Source organism: Amblyomma americanum, chromosome 3, assembly GCF_052857255.1.
Source record: "Amblyomma americanum isolate KBUSLIRL-KWMA chromosome 3, ASM5285725v1, whole genome shotgun sequence".
Taxonomy (NCBI): domain Eukaryota; kingdom Metazoa; phylum Arthropoda; class Arachnida; order Ixodida; family Ixodidae; genus Amblyomma; species Amblyomma americanum.
In genome coordinates, this window is record NC_135499.1 from 207121480 (window position 1) to 207141584 (window position 20105).

At 43.1% G+C, this 20105-nt stretch overlaps 1 protein-coding gene across 1 annotated transcript; it reads left to right on the plus strand.

Annotated features, from left to right (window-relative positions):
- Positions 1-2432: 2432 nt before the first annotated feature.
- On the plus strand, positions 2433-15739 carry LOC144125943 (protein PRRC1-like). The gene is given in 9 exon segments (XM_077659770.1): positions 2433-2597; positions 2935-3042; positions 5299-5626; positions 7456-7497; positions 7807-7954; positions 8792-8846; positions 11154-11351; positions 11354-11426; positions 15372-15739. Coding segments are annotated over 8 exon segments (1248 nt in total). The 5' UTR covers positions 2433-2597; positions 2935-2939; the 3' UTR covers positions 15673-15739.
- The last annotated feature ends 4366 nt before the right edge of the window (positions 15740-20105 follow it).

The following is a 20105-nucleotide window of genomic DNA, read 5'->3' on the forward strand; positions in this document are numbered from 1 at the left end:
AGAGCCCAGGGTTAGATTCCCGCTGAACGAACAACATTTTTCTTTTTTATTTTATTTTAAATCACAGTTTGTTTTAGTGCAAACAAGCCATGGTAGCAAAAAAAAAAAAAGCAAACCGAAACTGAAGTTTGTGAAGCTCCGCCTTGCTGCTGCCGTCAAAATCATGGAGCAAGATCATGCGTCAAAATAAATAATTGGTTTTTGGGGAAAGGAAATGGCGCAGTATCTGTCTCATATATCTTTGGACACCTGAACCGCGCCGTAAGGGAAGGGATAAAGGAGGGAGTGAAAGAAAGGAAGAATAGGTGCCGTAGTGGAGGGCTCCGGAATAATTTCGATTACCTGGGGATCTTTAACGTGCACTGACATCGCACAGCACACGGGCGCCTTAGCATTTTTCCTCCATAAAAACGTCAAAATATAACGGTCCCAGAATCTCCGTGCCACCTGCAGCGCCAACTTTGAATGCGCGTTTAGAGCACTCCCAACGTTACTCTCCAAGCTCTGATCTGTGCTTTTAGCAGATGGGTAAGACAAACACTCCTTTCAAACAGTGCTGGGAATTGTTTCGTTCAGCTTGACGTCTGCGAGCTGCACAGAGTGCGCCACGCAGAAGTACGCTGTCACTTAATGACGGTCAGCTGTGGGGCGCGAGTTGATGCATGACTGAAAAAACTTCGGCGCAATGAAGACAACCGAAGGACGAAAGACAACACATGCGCACACTACCAACTGTTTATTGGAACAAAAGGGGAACATTTATAACCCTCATTCACCGTTCTATCGCTCAAAACCCAGTAACAAGTAATATGCAAATTACAACATTAAAAACAAAACGCAGAAGGCTTATCTACAATTTGCTTAAACCCCTAGCTTATGTAAAGATTGCACATGGTGTCAAAATTAAGCGTATACTTTTCGAAAGCTGAGCGCATCAAAGTTGACCACTTGACAGCACCGCCAATTCCGTCTCCTCCAGTCGTGTCGACATGGTAGTGGTTTTTTTTTTAAATAAAACTACTACCACCACCAGGATCGTCACTCAGCCGAGCTATTCATATAGTTTTGTGCGGGTGGGTTGCTGCAGCGCATGGCACAGGAGCGCAGCGGCGAAGCCGAAGTCGCCATGCGTTCGGTGTCCTTTTTTTTATCCTTATTCTTCTTTTACTCCTATTTACTGCTCACTTTTTTTTTTAAATCTCTTTTTGACGGCTGACTCGTCGCGAGTTCCATTGCTTCGGAGGAGATACATCGTCGCGCGCTGACGAAAGCTACAGTTTTTCCTTCCCAGGAGCCAATTATGGCGCAGTTTTTACACTAGCTACTATATGAGTCAATTAGGATGCGTCAGTACTGCAGAGCAAAGAAAAAGAAATGGGAGACAGGACGCAGACACAGAGGGAACTCAAAGCTTTCCTAAGTGTATTCTTGATTGCAGCGTGGGAATTTGGTCGGAATTTTAGCTAGAAAAGCGAGGTCTAATTTACGTGCTGAATAATGTCGTGTAGGTCGTACAGGTGCTCTTTCGCTTATGAGTGACACCGATTTTAGAGTGCCTTACTTTCCTTGACAATAAAGCTAGAAATTCCGAATGAGGTTACGAGTGCAACATTATGTAGTTTCAGTATATAGCATGCGGACAGATTCACAGTCGGGTCTGAGCTGTTTTGGCGTGCGTGCGATATTTTCACACTATGCCAAGAATTTCACGTTTTATCTATTTAATTTCTGTAGTACAGAAAATAGCAGCTATCAGGTTCTGCTCAGATCGCTCACCGCGGTCCGCACATGTTCATTCTGCTCGCAGTGTTGGACTAAATCCCCTGAATGCTTTCCCGGGTTTGGCGGGTTGATGAATTACGGATGACCGATCAATACAGACACCCACTTTTTATCGGACAGGTGGCAAGCGAATTGTTGGAAGTCCCAATGTTTCGCACATGTACGCGCTAAATAACCTGAAGGCCACGACAGTGCTCCACCAAAGAGTTAGCCGACGCTTGGTTCGCAGCACCCGTCGCTCTTGTCCTTGGAGCTGTCTCCTTCGTCGTCCACTGCAGGACCGTGAAACCCGAGCGCCTGCAAGTAGTGCAAAACTGCAAAACTGCAAGTAGTGCTCTCTTGCGGCAAGCAACAGTTAGACGCGAGATCCGTGCATGAGATTGACACTGGCAAAACCGCACAAAGCAAAACTGCAAGTAGTGCTCTCTTGCGGCAAGCACAAGATCAGTAAGGTGCCCAGTCTTCCGCACTAACCTTTAACAAACTATGCTGTTCGAAACAATTTTTTTTAGAACAAATAATTGTCACAAATGTAATTTTGTCAAATAAGTAGGAAAGTAGGGGTTTATGTTTGGTTTTTGGACGGTTATGCTTTTGATTTTAGGTAGAGCATTTACTTGCTCCTATTCCTCCTCTACCTGACGCAAAAAAATCAGCAGGAAACAACAATGGTTTAGACGTGGCTGCTGATTTCGTTTTCAACGTTGCTAAACTTCACTGTGGCTAAATTTAGAGCTTTTCAGCGGCCTACTGTTGACATAAATTACTTCTGGACAGAATTGTTCGAGTAATCAGAGTTGAAGACACAAACACAAGTAAGTACTGCTTTCGTGAGACCTAACGCAGATCGAGCAGAGATGTGATCACTTGCAGCAACCGAGCAAGCACCTCCGGTGGCGATCATTCGCACGCATATTTGCTCTGATGGAAAACATCCGTTTGCTCTGCTTCATCTTTTCATATTTGCGTTGGTAAGACAGTTAGGAAGAAGGCACGCACATTTCTTTGCTTGTGTTGTTCTCACGGGCGCACGTTAAAAAATCGCGATGATGTTACCCTGCGCTATTGCCGTGCCAACTGCGAAGTGGGCTGTGCCGCTTCAGATTCCAGCTGTTGGAAAACGGACATTGAAATTAATCCTCACACTCGCAGTCACCATGATGGAAGAAGCGGCAGATGACGCAAATGGGGATTCTACATTCGAGTTTGTGGCTGTCAAGGACGCTGCGATGAACCCCGATTCTTCAGAGACGAAATCAGGTATGGCGAGGATATATGCATGGGATCCTTGCCCTTTGCTGCTTTTGTTTTGATCCTGCTGAGTTCACGCACGGGTGGAAGTTCCACTTAAACTGTCCGCGCGCATTGAAAGCTTCAAATATGTGTCCGTCACAGTACGGAACGGTAACGGCGTTCCTTGCTCTCATGTCCTACCATGGTACCGGAAAGGGAACAAACCTACTTAGATGGCGGACGTCAGATACATTTGCAGCAAACTCGTTTCTGCTTGAAGCAAACGCGCTGGAGCTGGCGGGTCACTCCTGCGAAGAAGGACTCCAAGGAAATTCTGCTTGTAGCGGCTTATAACGTTTTTATGCGCGCACGTGAAGGTTGAGACTCGCCGTTAATGTGTGTTTACAGCACTGAAGCGGCTTAATTTATGCAAAAAGCGCCTGGTGATCATTTAGTAGCATTTGAATATAGTACCATATTTTCGACCCGTAATTTCTTGTCTGAAGAAGGCCGTAGTGTAGAGTACAGAATTACAACCATTTGAAAAGCTGGCTAGTTTCAATTTCACTTTCTGAAAATCAAGTTACTTCTTTTTCTTTACCATTTTAATGAAAGATTCTAATGTGACTTTATGGTGTTTTGCTCATTTAGGCTTTTGCAGCATAAGCTTAGATAGCAATATCTTTGTTACATCTCCATGTTTTATGGATAATTGGGCTATGGAAATGTCTGTTTACTAAGAATTACGAGTAGTTAAAAAAAACATGTAATCTGAAATTTATCTTTGTGATTTGTTATTTGTAACAGCAGTAAACGATCCCAAAACCAGACAAAAGAAACTGCAGTGTCCTTGGCTACTGTGTGCTTCTTTAATTTCGTTTTGCATCCGAGTGTTGCTGGCTTTTGCCAGCAGTCAAAAGCAGTGTGTTCAAGGCACACAACAGAGTATTTTCGTATCCGTGGTGGCAGAATGAGAAAGCAATGTAAACAAACACCTGTTCCTTTCAACCTTGTGTTTGATGTCTTATCTCCAGTGATGCAAAACTTTTATCATTGTGAAAAAATGATCTAGTTTTGAGAACAAACTTTCAGTTTGTAGGCGAATTGGATAGGGGGATATTTGCTTTGCTATTCAACAGCTTGAATAACTGTACATCCTTGGAGTATTATACCAAGGCACTTTTCATCAACATGCCAGATTTTCTCTTTTCTTGTTAATCTCGAGCATTGCTCAAACCTGAGTGGTAAACTTCAACTTTGGCACGTACTGGTCAGTAACTTTATTTTGCCTCTCGTAATTACTGCAGAAATTTTAGCTGTTAGTAGTCATATAGAAAAATGACCCTTACCCTTCTTACTTCTTATTATGTGAGTGTTATAGAATTTTCTGATGAATTGGGGTGACAAGTTATCAAACTTGACAAATGTAAAAGCACTAAAAAAAAGAAAGAGCAGTGACTAAGATATGTCTCAGCATGCAAAAGGTGTTGCATTTGACAAGCCAAGATGACTGAGTAGTTAACAGCAGGTCTGGAACGATTAGGAAGTTGGCAGAATTAAGTAATGCTGTGTGAATGCAGTTGTAGGAAAATCAATTCATTGATATGATCTTCACCTGCTATTCGTTTCTGCAACCAGTGTTGTGATATTAGAGCCTGATGATCAAGAACTAGCAAAGGGCATTTGAGAAAATTTGGTGATGAGGAACTGCCAAAGTTATGGGTTATTGCCACATAGTAAAGGTTGTAATGACTGGAATTTAAGGCTAGCATTCCAAATTATGACACTCAGGTCACCTTTGTATCGCTGTGCATTTAACTGTATACATCAGTGTCTGAGATGTGCAAACTGGGATGTGCAAGTCTGTTGTTTGGCTTCTTTTCGCTCACTTAAACAAAAGGACAAAGCTCAAACTTAAACAGTAATAAACAATAATACCTAAAATATACAGTTGATAATGTAAGCTGTCAAAAGCTGAATTACTAGAAGCTAGAAGATGAGCAAGAAAAAATGTTGACCACTGCTGATTGCCGGCGGTTGCAACTGTCAGAAAGAAGCTTTGCTGTGGAAAGAGAATTGTTTTGTGGCTGAGAGTGTTTAGTCAGAGGCCAAAGTGTGTCACAGATGCTGTCTGGAAAATGTATGTAGACAAGCAAACTAAAGTTATATCTCTCTGTAAATATTTGCTAAGAAATGACTGTTTGCTAAAAGGTGCATCTGAAATGTTGTTCTTACAGTCTGATGGAGACTTGAATGCAGTCTTTGCATTACCCTCTTACACAGCGGATAGCAGTACAGCAAGCGTGGAGAGGACGCCACAGACAGGTCTGTCAACCCCACCAGCTGTGACCAGCGTGCCGGCAACCTTCCAGCCAGTGATGCCCCCTCAGACAGTGACCCAGAGCCAGGCACCGTTGCGGCCAGTGATGTCACCATTCCAGCACACCTCTTATCCTTTGAGTAGTGTGCGTCCGTCACAGGTTTCTGCAGCAGCGCCAGTACCTGGGCCCTATACATCACCGTTTCCACCGCCTCCGCAGCCTGCCTACCAGCCACCTCCAGTGCCAGCAAGCACGCAGCACCCTGCACCACAGCAGGCACCGCCACAGCAGTAAGCTAAAGCTCCGGACTGGACATGCATGCTGAAATTAATTAAGCTTTATGCATGCATTAATTTTTTTGCTTGCCTTTCTCTGTGCAGTTTTTAAGCGTAAAAGTCTAGAGGTGCAGGGACTCAGGAACATTTTTTTGGAGCAGGGGACAAGATTTTGAGTTTGTTTTGTTATTTGTCCATTCCATGTTTCATTTCGTATTTATTAAGTATAATTTTTGTCTATATTTTTCTTATTTTGCACTTTTAAAAGGTGTACTTGTTAATATATAAAACTTAAATTGAAATGAGCACCGTTATAAAGATATAAGTAGGAAGCGTGGTCCCTGCATTGCAATAATTTGCGCACAGTCTGTTCCAAATCCACTAACCATGCCCGTGGACAGAAGTCAGTCAGTCAACGACTTCTGCTGAGACAGGATTGCCCTAGGTTACTCAGAGGAAATGTTTTACGACTGGGTAAGAAAACAACAAGCTCAGCCCCACCGTGCTTTGCAATATTCACATGATGATCTGAGTGCAAGCAGTTGGACACTGGAGGGGTGCTGCCCCCTCTGAACAAATGTTGGAGGGGGGGGGGGGGCGGGGGGGGGGGCAGCCGGCCCCCTTGCCTTTTCCCCTATCTATCCTGGAGTCCCTGTGGAGAGGCAACCTTCTGTGTGCTATGAAAAGCAAATTGGATGAAGCTGAAGCATTTCTACAGGGTGGTCAGAATTGTGCTGAGATATGGTGGTTATGAGTAGTGTCGTTGAGCAATTGTCTGTGAGCTGAAGATTCAGTGCACTAGATGGCTCGATAATAGGTAAATGCACCTGCACATCCAAGAGTGGTATCACGACAGCAGATTGCAGATTACAGCAAGGCTAAGGTTTTGCAGCCCAAGCTCGTCTCGTTGCAAGGTTTCTTTCTATGATGATGCTTGATGGTGCCAGGTGGATTGCTGGAAACTGTTGCTTGCTTACATCTGCTGCTAGTGGTTGGCAGTCTGACAACATTTTTTTCCTCAATGTTGGATTGTAGCATATGCTAATGAATAGTTGTGTTGGTTGGTTCCCAAATACCGTGCACTAACTCACGGGAGCATGATAATAAGAATCCAAATGTTAGCTTTGGCAGTTGCAAAACTGTCTTCAGAACATGGATATTTTATTTTTATTTTATTTTGTTTTACGAGTGGCTTGTGGGATGCACGTCTTATTGGAAAGTATTTGGAGGGGGTGTAGTTTCTGACTCCCTGACACCCTCACCTATTTTCGGCAAGTTTGGGGAGAATTTACTAGTGCAGAGGAAGGTTAAGGGCCAGCAATGCACTTTACTTGCGAGAGGACTTGTGATAAATAAGCCTGGGTTATGCTTCTGGCAGGGAACTTTGTGAGATTTGTAATATTAGCTGCATAATGCTGACAGTATTGCTGCATGAACTCACATTTTTCTCTGCATTTACAGTTTTTTACATCTTGTTTTTAATAAAAATTCAGTTGAAAAGTGGCAGCATTTTTGAACATGCATTGCTATGCATGGCTTGATTACTTTAACAATGCACATAATGAGGACAGTAGCTTTGCATTATGGCTTTGGTGAATTTCTACACTAATAAGCCTGTGTGGCTTTTTTATTTTTATCTTCTCTTGCACTCTGACACATTTCCTACATATCTTTTGTTATGGCTGAAACGTCTCGATATGAATTCATAGTGCATATATTTAATTCCTATATTCTGCGCTACTGCAGATTGCTGCTGAAGCTTTTGCATGGGCAGTGGTGTCATCAGCATGCTTTTTGTTCTTTTTTCTTGCTAGCCCCATTAGCATGCTTGCATCTTGTTCCAGGTACTATGCAGGCCAGCCTAGCTACCCCTACCCTGCATACTCGTAAGTGCCTGTTTCGCTGACATAATAGTGTCACGAGCTGGGGCTCATGAGTGGGGCTCATGAATGTACAGTATATCTGCGTGCAGCAGCAGCAGCAAAGGTGGTCTGATCTTTGTGAAGCGGCGACTACAGCATAGGTTTGCACTCCAACGTGAAACTAACCCCCTAAACTCTAGGACACCTCAATGACAGTGTGTCAGTGTGTGAGATAAATTGCATGTATTTTTATGTTTATCCAACCTTTCTAGAGAAATGGCTGGATGCATGAAACTTGACAGTGTAGTGCAGTGAAGTTTTGCTCATTTGCAGTGGCTCAGGTGACCAGTCCTTCTCAGTTTCCCTACCAACAGACTATGAGCATGGTCTTCTGCCATCACCATCATCATCTGGCAACAATAGCATGTGGGGCTGGTTTAAGGGCAGTGAGTTCCTTAATAAGGTGGCAGAGAAAGCTAAGGTATGTCATGCTCTTTTGTTCTTACTTTGGCATTTGCGAAACTTTTGGAGTTCAGTGACCTATTATATGGCTAATGCCAAGTACATCTAGACTCTAAAGGCTGGCTCACATGCAAGCAACGGAGTGATTTAGCTGCACTTCTAGTAAAAAATTTCCAACTTGTTGGAACCTCGTCGCTATGCCTACTCGGGCCACTGTGACGGCTCGAAGCACATTCTTGCGCCATGGCAGCAGCAGTCGCGAGCATTTCCACTTGCATGTGAAACAAGCTTAATAAGGTCATGACTGCATGTTAGGTTTTGAACTATAACTATTGAGTTGCTCTTTTTTCTTATCCATCCATGACACGATTCGTACATGATACGAGGCATGAGTTCTTGTTTTTGTAAAGCTCCAGGAATGTGAAAACAAGGCTTTCTTGAACAGAGCAACCTTGTAGCTCATGGTGTCTTCAAATGGCAAGCTGCAGTTTCTTGTGGAAATCTGCGAGATGCACTTTGTCATGTGTGCTGTCTACTTACGTACGTCGATGCAGCTGCGGATGCCACAGGACCACAGTGCAATTGTTGAAGCAGCTCACTCTGTGTAGCCCTAGAGCACTTGTTTTCTGGTACTGAATTGAATTTACATTTCATCATGTCATCCTTGTTTGAACTAATATAGCTCATTTGTTAACATGCAACAGCCGGCACATTAGTATGCTATGACGTTTGCTGTAATTGTTAGAAAGCAAAATCTGCATGCCAACCCTTGATTTACATGGTATCTTGGTGAAAAACATGTACTGTCTCAGAATACAGGCAAGTTTGTTGCATTTGAATCTTCCTTGCATTCCAGAACTCTGTTGATTCAATGATCACCACACTGGACCCAGGAATGAAGGAGTTCATTTGTAAGTGCTCATCTGGAGTGCCCTTCTTGTACCTTTGGACATGTCTTGCATAGTGTCAGTCTAGTAAAACCATATCCAGTCTTGCGGCCTTGAAGGAATAAATGTATGCTTTGTATGTGTGCAGCTTGTAAAACAAAGTCAAGTGTGCGCTTGTTGCATCATTGAGTAAAAGACTGGATAAAGATTGAACAAGTTTATTATAATCAGAGTGGCATAATTTACAGTTGCCTATATGCAGATGTTCTGAATTGTCATTTTACCAGAAACAGCTGAATTTTGAAATGCAGTGCCAGGAAACTTCGCATGGGAAAATTTTACTGTAAAATTAAATGTCTAAAACTAATCTCACATTTCTGAACACCTTGTTTTATTTGAAATATTTTGGTTCCTGTTAAGCTGATACGTTTAGTTTAGTCACTTCACTGTTTAGTTACACCATCAGATATGGTGTCTGAAAAAATCTTCCTTGAGATTAACTTCACTTCGATAAATATTTCAGGTGAACCAACACCTTTTCTAGTTTAGTCTTTTATCAGGACACCTTAGGTACATCACTTCAAAAAAAAAAAAAAGTTATTTGTGTCCACGTAATCGAAAACAGTGCCTAGAAACAGGGCAAGAAGGACGACACTTTTGCCTTTGCTGCTCACAGTACAAGCTACAACTGTTTTGTTTTTGAGCTTGACAAAGATTGTGGTACAGAAATTTGCTCTTGAGTGCACACTTTATTTTCTTATTTGTTTATTTTATTTCTTTATTTTATTTAATAATTCATTTGATACCTCACAGGCTCCTTTTGGAGTACTGTGTGAGATACGTCACATAAAAGCTGAGAAACGAAAGAAACGTGAGTAATTAGATTTCTGGAGAATCACTGCTTTGCTGCAGTTTATGCAGTTAAATATCATGTGGTGTTTGTGGAGTAACAGCTTCTGAGGATAGCTGAGTGTCCTTAGCCTTTACTTGCCAGTGTTCCATAATTGGAACATATGGAACTTAGTTATTCCCCTTCAAAATATACCTTTCTTCTAAATTTTTTTTTATTACTGCATGATGATTGTAGAAAACATAGCAACTATAATATTTATTACTGGCTTGTTTAAAGGCTTTGAATTATTACTGATAAACAGACATATTTTTGGCCTTGTCACAGCCGATTGAGTGTTTGTGGATCCCTTTTGCAGGAAAAAAAAATTGTCGGAATGTGCAAAATAGAGTAGAAGTAATGACAAATAGTTGATGATTGCATGAAAGAAAACTAAAGAACTTAAGTCTGTGTGTCCTTCAGTGGCAGTGAGTCTTATGCAAATGTTCATTTTCTTGGAATATTGGCGTTTAGCAGCAGCAAATTTCAGAGAGGCGGTGTTCGAGTTCTGCTTTACAGCAGCTGGCATAAGCACAATCCCGTTCTGTCTATTGAATGTGTGGGCACAGATTTTCAGACGTTATCAGGCAACATGTTTGTGGGCAGCGTCCCAAGGACATGCTACGTATGTTGGACCCACTGTGTATGTTGGACCCACTGCATGTCTTCGGGCTCTCACCTTCCTGCCTTCCTGCTACGTGCAGCATCTGAGAGGCTTTTCGAAGCACTTGGGGCATCTCACAATCACACTTCTCATCCGCTGATGGCAGAGATTGCAGGAAATGAAAGGCAGGGAGCATGCAGTGCGTTGTTACACACCGCTTCTCCCCTCTAGAGTGCACCCCAAGTGAACATGACAAAAAGCAATTTTTAAGGCAGCGTGAAGCACGTGCACAGAGTGGTCACATGATCACTGAACAGAGCCATATGTGCATCATCGTGGGAGTTGCGTATGATAGCTAAGCCATAAAAGCCATTGCTGAAGGAATGCTTTCCTGCTTACCACGGCTTCTGAAGCGCTGAGTGTGATACAGCTTGCATGGTGTAAGAAAACGTTATTCAAGCATAGTAGTTTTCTCGGTAATTTACAAAGACATTGCAGGCAGCTGTAGGCTGTCCTCAGATAGCAAGAAAAGAAATTCGCACTGCACAGTCATAGAAGCTGTTTCAGGGGGCATCATTAGTATGTATTGTGTGTATGGGAAACGCCAATGTTCCAAAAATGGAAAAATAGAAAAAAAACATGCTTAGCCATTGTAAATGCAGCGACATTTTTTTTCTCATTTTCTTTTAGAAAGCATATGTGGATTGTCATTAAGAATTTTTGTCTCCGAACCACTGCTTCATAGTGCGGCATTTAAAAGGTTAAGCTCAAGCTCAGCTGTGAATGTGCCGTTTATCTGCATCATAAAGACATTCTTGCCATTAACTTTCACCAACAGATTCGGGTGGAGACATTGACATCCTGGTGGCCTCTCATGATGATATCCGTGTCATTGGTCCAGTCCGTGAAGCATTTCAGAAGGTTTTTGGAAGGGCCACAGTTACAGGCATCACCATGCCTCCTTCCAATATGGCTCCCCAGCCTGTTGGATTTGCAGCTGGTCTCAAAGCAGCCGAAGACAAAATCACCTCGCTTCAACAACAGGACGTGTGCCTGCTGCCCAAGCCATCGTGGCTGTTGAGAGCTTCATTGTAGAGCTCACACCGGACAGGTATGCTAAAAAGGCATTATTGTTCACTGTGAGCAGAACTTGATTGGTTGGTCTTGCAATGCAGTTAAGAGTGACTAGGGCACGACGTTATATTACTTATTTAAAGCTAGAAATTGTTGCTTTATGATGATAGGGTGGTAGTGTGACCTTCAGAATTACCACTTGATTGTTTCGCAAAGACTTCCCACCTATATAAATGTCAGTGCGACATCGCCTATACGTCCTCTATATTTCTGTATATTTTATATTTGGAGGAAACTACATAGTTGGAAATGCTTGTCGTGCCATTAAGAATATGGCCAAACAGGACAGTCCAGTAACTGTGTCATGCCTTCATGGCCCCAGTTTGAAAGGAAATTTTGTGTAAAACGTAGCATCTTGATGTGGGGGCTAAGGCCTCGTCAGGCTCCCGAGCCTTTAGCCTTACGCCACCCGCAGGAATTAACTGTATTACTTCCTGCAAAATAAAGTTACTTACTTAATTAAATGCTCCTGTCGCTACGGAAAAGCTGAGGAATGCAAAACTTGAGCCCATAAGATAATGGTTCGCACCTCTGACGTGCACATGATGGCAGGCATGGTGACGAACAGATGGCCCCATCTCTGAGAGCAGTCTGGCCGCTTTAGTTTCGGTTTCACTTTTCTGGGATTTGCGCCAGCCCTCAGTGGCGGTGGCTCGACCAGCCAGCCAATCTAACCCAGCCAACCTACCCAGCTTAGCACCATTTCAGACGTTAATTGGCACGTTGCTGGTGTTTTATCCCCCCATACCCCCGTTTTTTTTCGCCACTTGGGCGCTGCTGAGCTGTTTCCTTCGCTTCCGTTCGCGTGGTTAGAGTTGTCGAGTGTGCCAAAGCTGTACACTCGACGCATGCTGTTCACGGTTTGTACTACGTTGAAGCTTCGTCACACGCAACGGTGCCGCTTATGAGGGGTGCAACATGATAGAAGTGGAGTTCTGCTGCGGTGCATCGTGAAGGATTCGGGGGGCCCTTACAATTCTAGAGCAATTCTGCTTCGATGCTCCCGACAGTATGCATGCGATAAAGCATTGATGGAAACGTTAAAAAATAGTCTTTGCCGTGCTGCTCTCTTCTCAAAATCATGCCACCATTGCCCAGTCTTTTGCGAAATAAATTTGCCCTGAAGCAAACAGTTCTTGACAGTTTTTCCGGAGTCATTTGATAATTCAAACTTTCAGATAATTTGAAAATTTTTTCCGGTCCCTTGAAATTCGAATTACTGAGCTTTAACTGTATAGCGTACACAGCTCTAGTTGTGCGGCTAGTTTCTTATGAGTGGCAATGTCACTGGTTACAGAAGAAAAATAAAAATTTACTGGTAAATATGAAGTGTCGCTGGTCATTGGTGCTATGTCTTAGCTGAGCTCTCCTAAGTTCCACATGGCCACTGTTAACGAGATCCCATTGTGAAAAATTGGAGGGGACACTTAAGCTCCGCCTTTAAGGGTATGACATGATAACATGCAGAATTGGTAATTCTCTTCTTAACATTCATAGACCCCTGGGAGTCCTCATAGCAGTCCTGGAGCAGTGGCGCAGCAATTAAGTAATGCGCCACTGCCCTGTAGTGGCATTTGCTGCCACCAGTGGGGCTTGTATGACCCAGGTTCTTCCCATGTAATCTCTCGTGACCAATCATTAATTTAACTGCCACCTGCCACAATGCACAGTTTGCTGAATACTATCTGGTGGGCAGGTTGTAATGATGCTTCAAGGTTACATGGCCTAGGTGGCCTACCTGCCTCCCCAAGTTGCTTCTCGGGGGATTTTTAGTGGATTTTTTGCTCACATTCAGTGACGCTGATGATGCTGCCAGATTTTCTGTTTTCTGCGACACAAGCTTCATAACACTATCACGTTAAAAGAATGTGTAGTTTCTAGGCAGCATCTGATGCTTGCATTTAAGCAGTGCTAAAAGCAACTGCTTCTCTGGAACAGCTGGCACGCTGTATCAAAAAAAGGTTTAATCTCTGTGAAGGTGCCGTTACACTAGGCCAGCAGTCAGCCAGCTAGGTCTGCCAACCCTGTGTCCTCATGATGTCAGTGTCTGTGTTGCACTGCATCGAACAGTCGGCTGACTGTCAGCATCACTGCTGTGTCGCTTGCAAGACTGTTGTTGACCGATAGTCCGTCACCCTTCTTGTCACATCAGTGAGACAAACCTCTGAGACCTCCCACCAACTGCACTGTCTCACTCCTACTCTCCTATTGTTGCACCTTATTGCAAAACCAAGCTCATTTTAAACCAGTGTTAAAGCACAATTTATAATTATCTGCCCAGAGTGCTGCCCAGTACTGGGTGGCACTGGTTGCTATGGCAGGTAAGCAGGGCACAAAGAATGGAAGCAAAGTCACTGTAAGATAAGAAGCTGGCAAAACTTGAAAAAAAAAAAAGATGCAAAAGGTTAAAAGGATTTAAATCAATGACCTTCAGTTTCAGTACCCACTGTGGTAGCCACAGGGCAAGGAGGGATGGCGACCTTTTTTTTAGGGGGGGGGGGGGGGCATTAGAAGTGAGGATGTGCTTCTCTGCTGATGTGTGTACTTTTTTGGAGTGCAAAATTAATGAAGGCAGCTAGATGTTCGCTGCTAAACATATACAGAAGGTTCTCTCAAGCTCCCTGGATGCATATTGGTGATCTTTTGAATCTTGCCGTGCAGTGTAATAATCGGTACAATTTCGGGCAGTGTTCACAGGGCCGGTTGTTGGTTCTGCTGTGTTTGCGCACACGTTTTTTGATGCACATTGAGTTCTACCTCAAAAATTCCTTGAAGATGTGTCACATAGCTTCAAAATTGGCCAGTGGAGCAGTGATGCACATAATTCACTTGCAATTAAACAATTTCGCATTTGAAGGACAGGAGGATTGACAACTGTGCTGGCTAGAGGAAAAAACATGGAGCGATATAGTGCGCAGCAGTTGTTGCTTCCACCTTTTTTTTACCATACAGTAGATCATCACTTCTTCTCTTCTTTAGCCCCTATTTCATTCCTTTTGCACGGTTCTTTGCACATAGAAAATCTGTGAACGTAGTGCGTTTGTGCTCGTGGCTACGACGTGAATTATATGTTCATTTCTTTTGTTTATTTCAGCCTTCTGATGCCTCACTTATCTTTCTGAATGCAAATTCTTTCTTATCTTGCTGATGGCTGTTTTGTTTCAAATATCAGATCTTCAACTCTCGCCATCCTGCCCTCCTTGAGTGAAAAATGCGGCCACAGACATTTTGCACACATGCAATGCCCCATCCTTTTTAGCATATTTTCATGGTTTTCGCTCACGTGGAGGCAACAGATTATGAGATGCTATGCAGCAATTATACATTTTTTATTTTAGGTTAGTGCCGGAAGCATATTCGCCATCGATAAGGTACATAGAATTGGGTTCCATGTTCCAGAGATGTTTTTGCTTCGCGGCCAATATACCGAAGTACCATCCACCGACGGTTAGCAGATTTGTTTTGTTTGTGTCGTCGGCCTCGAAGCATGCCACACTACACTAGCATCTAGTCATTGGCTGCGTCGGTGTCACTGTCAGTCTAGTGTAACAACATGGTCTGCTACAAACGCGGTGTGCTGGCAAATTGGCCATTTGTTGGTGTCATTGTCGGGTCGGCATTGGCGTCGTGTGACAGTGGCTTTAGCTGTTTAGTGCATCAACCTTCGATCACCGTGTAGTTGAGACATTTACCATTGAGAAGTCCTTAAGGGAAACATCATTGTGCATTGTGAACTCCCTCTGTGGTACTGTAGAGTAAACATACTGGTAAACATTGACAACAGCTCTTTCTCTGTTACCTTTTGGTTAGTTACAATGCAGTGTGTCAGAATTTTCCCCAAAACATGATCTGTTGCATGGCTATTTTTTGAATATTGTGGTAGTGGTTGACTAAGATCCTTGTCTTTTGTCTTTTTTTCCAGTTGGTTTGACATGCATTGCCTGGTGCTAAAAGACGACCCAAATGGACTCTTCCTGCACACATTTGGCCAAGCAACGCCTGTCCCTGCTGAATTCATTGCAGAGATACAAGACAGAACACCAGCTGACTACCCGCTTCGCTGGTGTGGCCTTGCAGTTACTGTTGGAGAGGTGGCGAGCCCACGCCTGGTGGTGCCCCAGTCAGAATGGAGAGCTATGCTGGGTGGTGTGCCTGACACACACTTAGTCTGCTCAGCTGCTTGTGCCCTGGCCTCCATGTACAGGAGGGCACTGCGACGGTGACCCTGAGGTCAAATCCGCGCTTGCTTTTCCCATGTCAAAATCTGTATAAAGCTCTTGTCTCCCTTGGTCTGGGGTCTCTACCGAGCAGGTTGCTGTGTAGCCACCAGTGCTTCCTGCCATGCCTGTGGTAAGCTTGAAGAAACGTGAGCTGCATGTGCGAAGAGTGTTTATGTGAAGTGAACAGGCATAGGTCTGTTGACTTCAAACAAGAATGTCAACTTTTTCTCCATTGGCAGACCACACAAAGTGGAGATATACATGGAACATCAGATAGGAGGTTTTATGGAAGGGTAATGCTGACTACAGCAGGTTTTCCTGCAAGTTCGAACTGTATTGTAGCACATGTTGTTCAACTTACTTCAGTGCTGCTTTGTATTACCTGGTTTCAATTTGTTCTATAATAGGGAGAACTATGTGATGTCTGTCAGGGAGAGTGTTGCCCTAGATTTTATTGATTGGGTAAGGTGTCGATAGTTTCAGTATTAAACTCTTACATGTGTGCATGCATGCACAGTTTTATCTTGTGGTTATGCAGTTACTATAGGAGGCCATGTTTATGAAAAAAATCCTGTGGGAATATGCCCGATATTATTAGGAAGGAATTAGCAGCACCCATAAAGACGTGTTTATGTTACCAAAAGGTAGCACGGCCACATTTTTGACAATGACATGTAAAATTTTTCATTAGAGGTTCCTATAAATGTTGCACTAAACTTAGCCTTGCTTGGGCTGAGCCTGTCAACTGAAAGCTTTTTTGTGAACAGCACATTAGTAAATCTTCGTAATTAAACTGAGACATCACCAGCTGTCAGTTTCACACGTATGCTGGCTATAGGACCTAAAAGATAAATAATCCTTCACAAGTAAAGACTGCTTCATGAGTCGAAAAACAATAAAAGGCCCTAAACATCACATAGTTATTTTCTGTTAGCCATGTAAAAGCAGAAATGGTTGCTGCCAGGGCTAATTACATAATTGGATACATTTTTGGCAAAACTTATGCTTCAGTTTCATGGGAGAATCTCAAATGTATTTTTGATTATGCAGGACAAAGCTTAATTCACAGTGGATTTGCAAGTCGGTCGTGTACTACCTTCTGCAGTCTCTATACTCCACGACAACTTTTATTGGCAGTGCAGTGAAGGCTACAGACCTGAAACGCAGTCTTTCGTTTTGTGCAGTGAAATGTTACCTCTGGTTGCAGTCAATAGTTTACACCTAAAACACATTTTACTGGTAAAACTCGTTAATAAGGCATATTTCTGACATAAGTGCACCTTTTAAATGTTGGAGAGTCATAGCGAAAAGTAATTGTTATGATTAGAACAAATTTTTTTCGGGTACGGCCAGTTACACAAAGGTTCCATGATTGCACCAGCTATGCTGCCTGCATTGACAAATCGAAGCAACCACACAGCATGAAACATGCCAGGCAGCTGTCCTGTGGCTGAACTATTGGCTGAGTGACACAGTTACCGACGCGCCACCCGTGTACCTTTCTCTTCACTGCCAAGAAACGTCGCCGAGTGTAGCCGGGGCCCATCCAACATTGGAGGACGGTAGCTTTGTATGCCGAGTAGCACCTGTCAAGCTCTGTCATGCATGTTCACTGCCTAAATTGTTGACTCTTTTTTTTGCTTTTCTTGTTGAATATGCAGCACCTCCTGCTAAAAGCTCATCAAATGTGCATTTTTTGCTCTTTCTTCTTGTCTCTAGCGGGAAGCACTTGGGTATTCTTTGGCACTGTGGCCAATTCTAGAAATGTTTCTGATGCACGGGCTTTGTGAAATCAACTTGCACGAGTTTAGTGATAGCAAAGATGATTCTTTTGTCACAAGGAGTTTATGTGATGGCTTCAGAGGAGCAAAAGGTGGCACAAAAGAGACAATAATTTGTTGCAAGGCAAGGGCCACCACTGGTGATGTTCCTTTTAGGGAATTTGAGGGCTGAATTTTGGCAAAAAGGGAATTTCTGTGGTGTTTCAGGGAATTTTATGAGTCGAAATTTTCTCACTTTTTTTTTTCCCAAATTGACGGAGTTTTAAATCTACTACAGGTGAAAAGTGCCTGTAACAGGGGTTTTGGAGTCTAATGAAGGACATTTTCGGCTGCAGCATGGAGCATCTGTGGCCTCCACCCAGGAAAAATGCCTTGAGCACATTTATGTGTAGTCAAATTATTATTGAAGAATCAAGACCCAAAATGTTTTGTCCAGTATTTGTACCTTCTTAGAAGTGTCTGATATTTGCAGAATAGTTTGTGACCACAACTGCCACCAGTGGGCAAAACTTCTTGACCCTGAAGAGAGAAACACATCTGAGCATTTCTTGTAGTTTGGCACAATCAAATGCAGATTGTTTTTTATTGCAACCAGTGTAGTTTTCTTTTGTAAGTTTTGGGGATGGCTACCCATGTTTGAGTCCAGGCAGTAGTTTCGAGTAATAGTTACAAAAATCCGCATAAAACTAGAGGATGTGTAGCACCATCCTGATGCTCCCTCGTGTAGGTCCCTCATGTAATGTAGCCATGTGTTGCAAAGTAGGCGGCTGCGAATTATGACTGGGTGTAAACGTTTCTGCCACCTATACTGCTGCCTAGTTTGTGTGTGCACTAAGATCACAGAGAGCTTGAAGTTGGTTGTAGCTTTTGACCAATACCAGGTCTGGTGACGGTACTTCCCAGTTCACCTTATAGTGACGTGAAATATGCCATTCTTCTAAGAAAACGTGAAATATGCCATTTTTTTTAAGAAAAAGGATATTAATGCACATTTTTTCACAGAAAAGAACAGTAGTACCAGTTGTTAATGAAAGCTGAAAATGTGTTATTCAGGAATTTGGTCTGCCAGTGATAAAGGAGTGATTGTTCTGCCTTTTCTTTGTTTGGGCGGGGATTAATTCAGAAAGCACCATACCAAAATGTGGAGTCAGCAAAACATTTATTGAAATGCTGCAATAGAGCTAAATGTGGGTGCGGATGAACCAGTGCTTCAGGAACAGGAACCACTTAGTATGTTTGTTTCCAGTGCCAATTTGAGGTCTTACAGTAAACAGGTTTGAATTTCACTGCCACTGTGCTTGGAAATTTGATTAAAATTTTTGGGGTACAGCAGGTTTCATTTATATATAAAACTGTGGTGAGTGGTAAACATTTGTTCTATGGCAAAGCACTTGCATGGTGCCGCACCCACCTTCAGCAACATATCCGAAACCCACATAAAGCTATTCCATTCCACAGGACACAAATCCCGTTCCTGTCCTGTCAATGACTCGAACCAGAGTGTGCAGAGATGGGAAGTATGGTAGAGAAGCTACAGCAGCTGGTGTCTTCGCACCTAGACCAGACGTAGTAATGAGCGCCCAGTGAGTCAGGATTTCGAGTAACTAGGATTGCAGGATGCAAGCTATTTTCCTTAAATCTTTTTTTGTTCTGCAAAAACCTTTTATTAGCTACGCACAGCTCCTCACATTAAAACCTCCTTCAGTATGTGAGGTATTCAGACGTTATATAAAGCAGGCCTTCCTTTACTTCAGCATGTGTAACAGAAGGAAGCCTAGGTATATATCAAGTTCCACCAGCATTTTCCCAACACCGCAGGTTGTGCAAGGACATTGGGGCTACAGTGTGTGTTCATGTAACCCATGCACAGCATTTTTGTCAAACGCCACTGGGTTTGCTTCCGAGTTGTGCAGTGCAGCATGTGTAGCATTGTCAGCACTCAACTATCATTAAGGGGTGAGGGAACTGAAATTAAAAGGTATACAGAGGTATATATAAGAGGGCTGCACATCCTCTTGGCATTTTTGTACAAATATCAAATACTTTCCTTGACGAATTGGTGTTAAGAAATTGTAGAAACGGAGCTGTGTAACAACCTTTTAAGCACATTCACCTTTACTCAGGGACAGATTTCTGTGGCTACACAGAGGAAGCTACGAGCGCGCGCTGCCAGCTTAAATGCCCGTCTCTCTCCTTTCTGAGCGTGTGATAAGAGTGCACCTGTGGAAGCTTTGTGCCTTGCCCTCGTAGCTTCTACTGCATAGCCACAGAACGCTGTCCCCGAGTACAGCTTCTTTCGAGGGCCCTTCACGCAGTAGGCCCGATAAAAACAGTTTGAATTTGAGCACCATAACCCATGACACTGTACTCTGAGCTAGTTTCTTCTTGTTACCGTCATTTTAACAGGTTTTCCTTAGTCATGTTGGTGAACCTGTTTATGCTGACATGCGTCTTGCCTGTGAGCACGTAAGGCGCTGCCAACTTGGCAAAATTTCACATCTTTACAATAAGCACCTCACAAACAGCTGAATGGTATGGCTTCTAATGACGTCACAGCTATAATAGGATGAGTGAAATGCACTCTTCACTAAATTAACTGCTCAATTGTGGATATTTTCCTTTATTAGAATTAGTCTGTTTACTTGTCTTTATGGC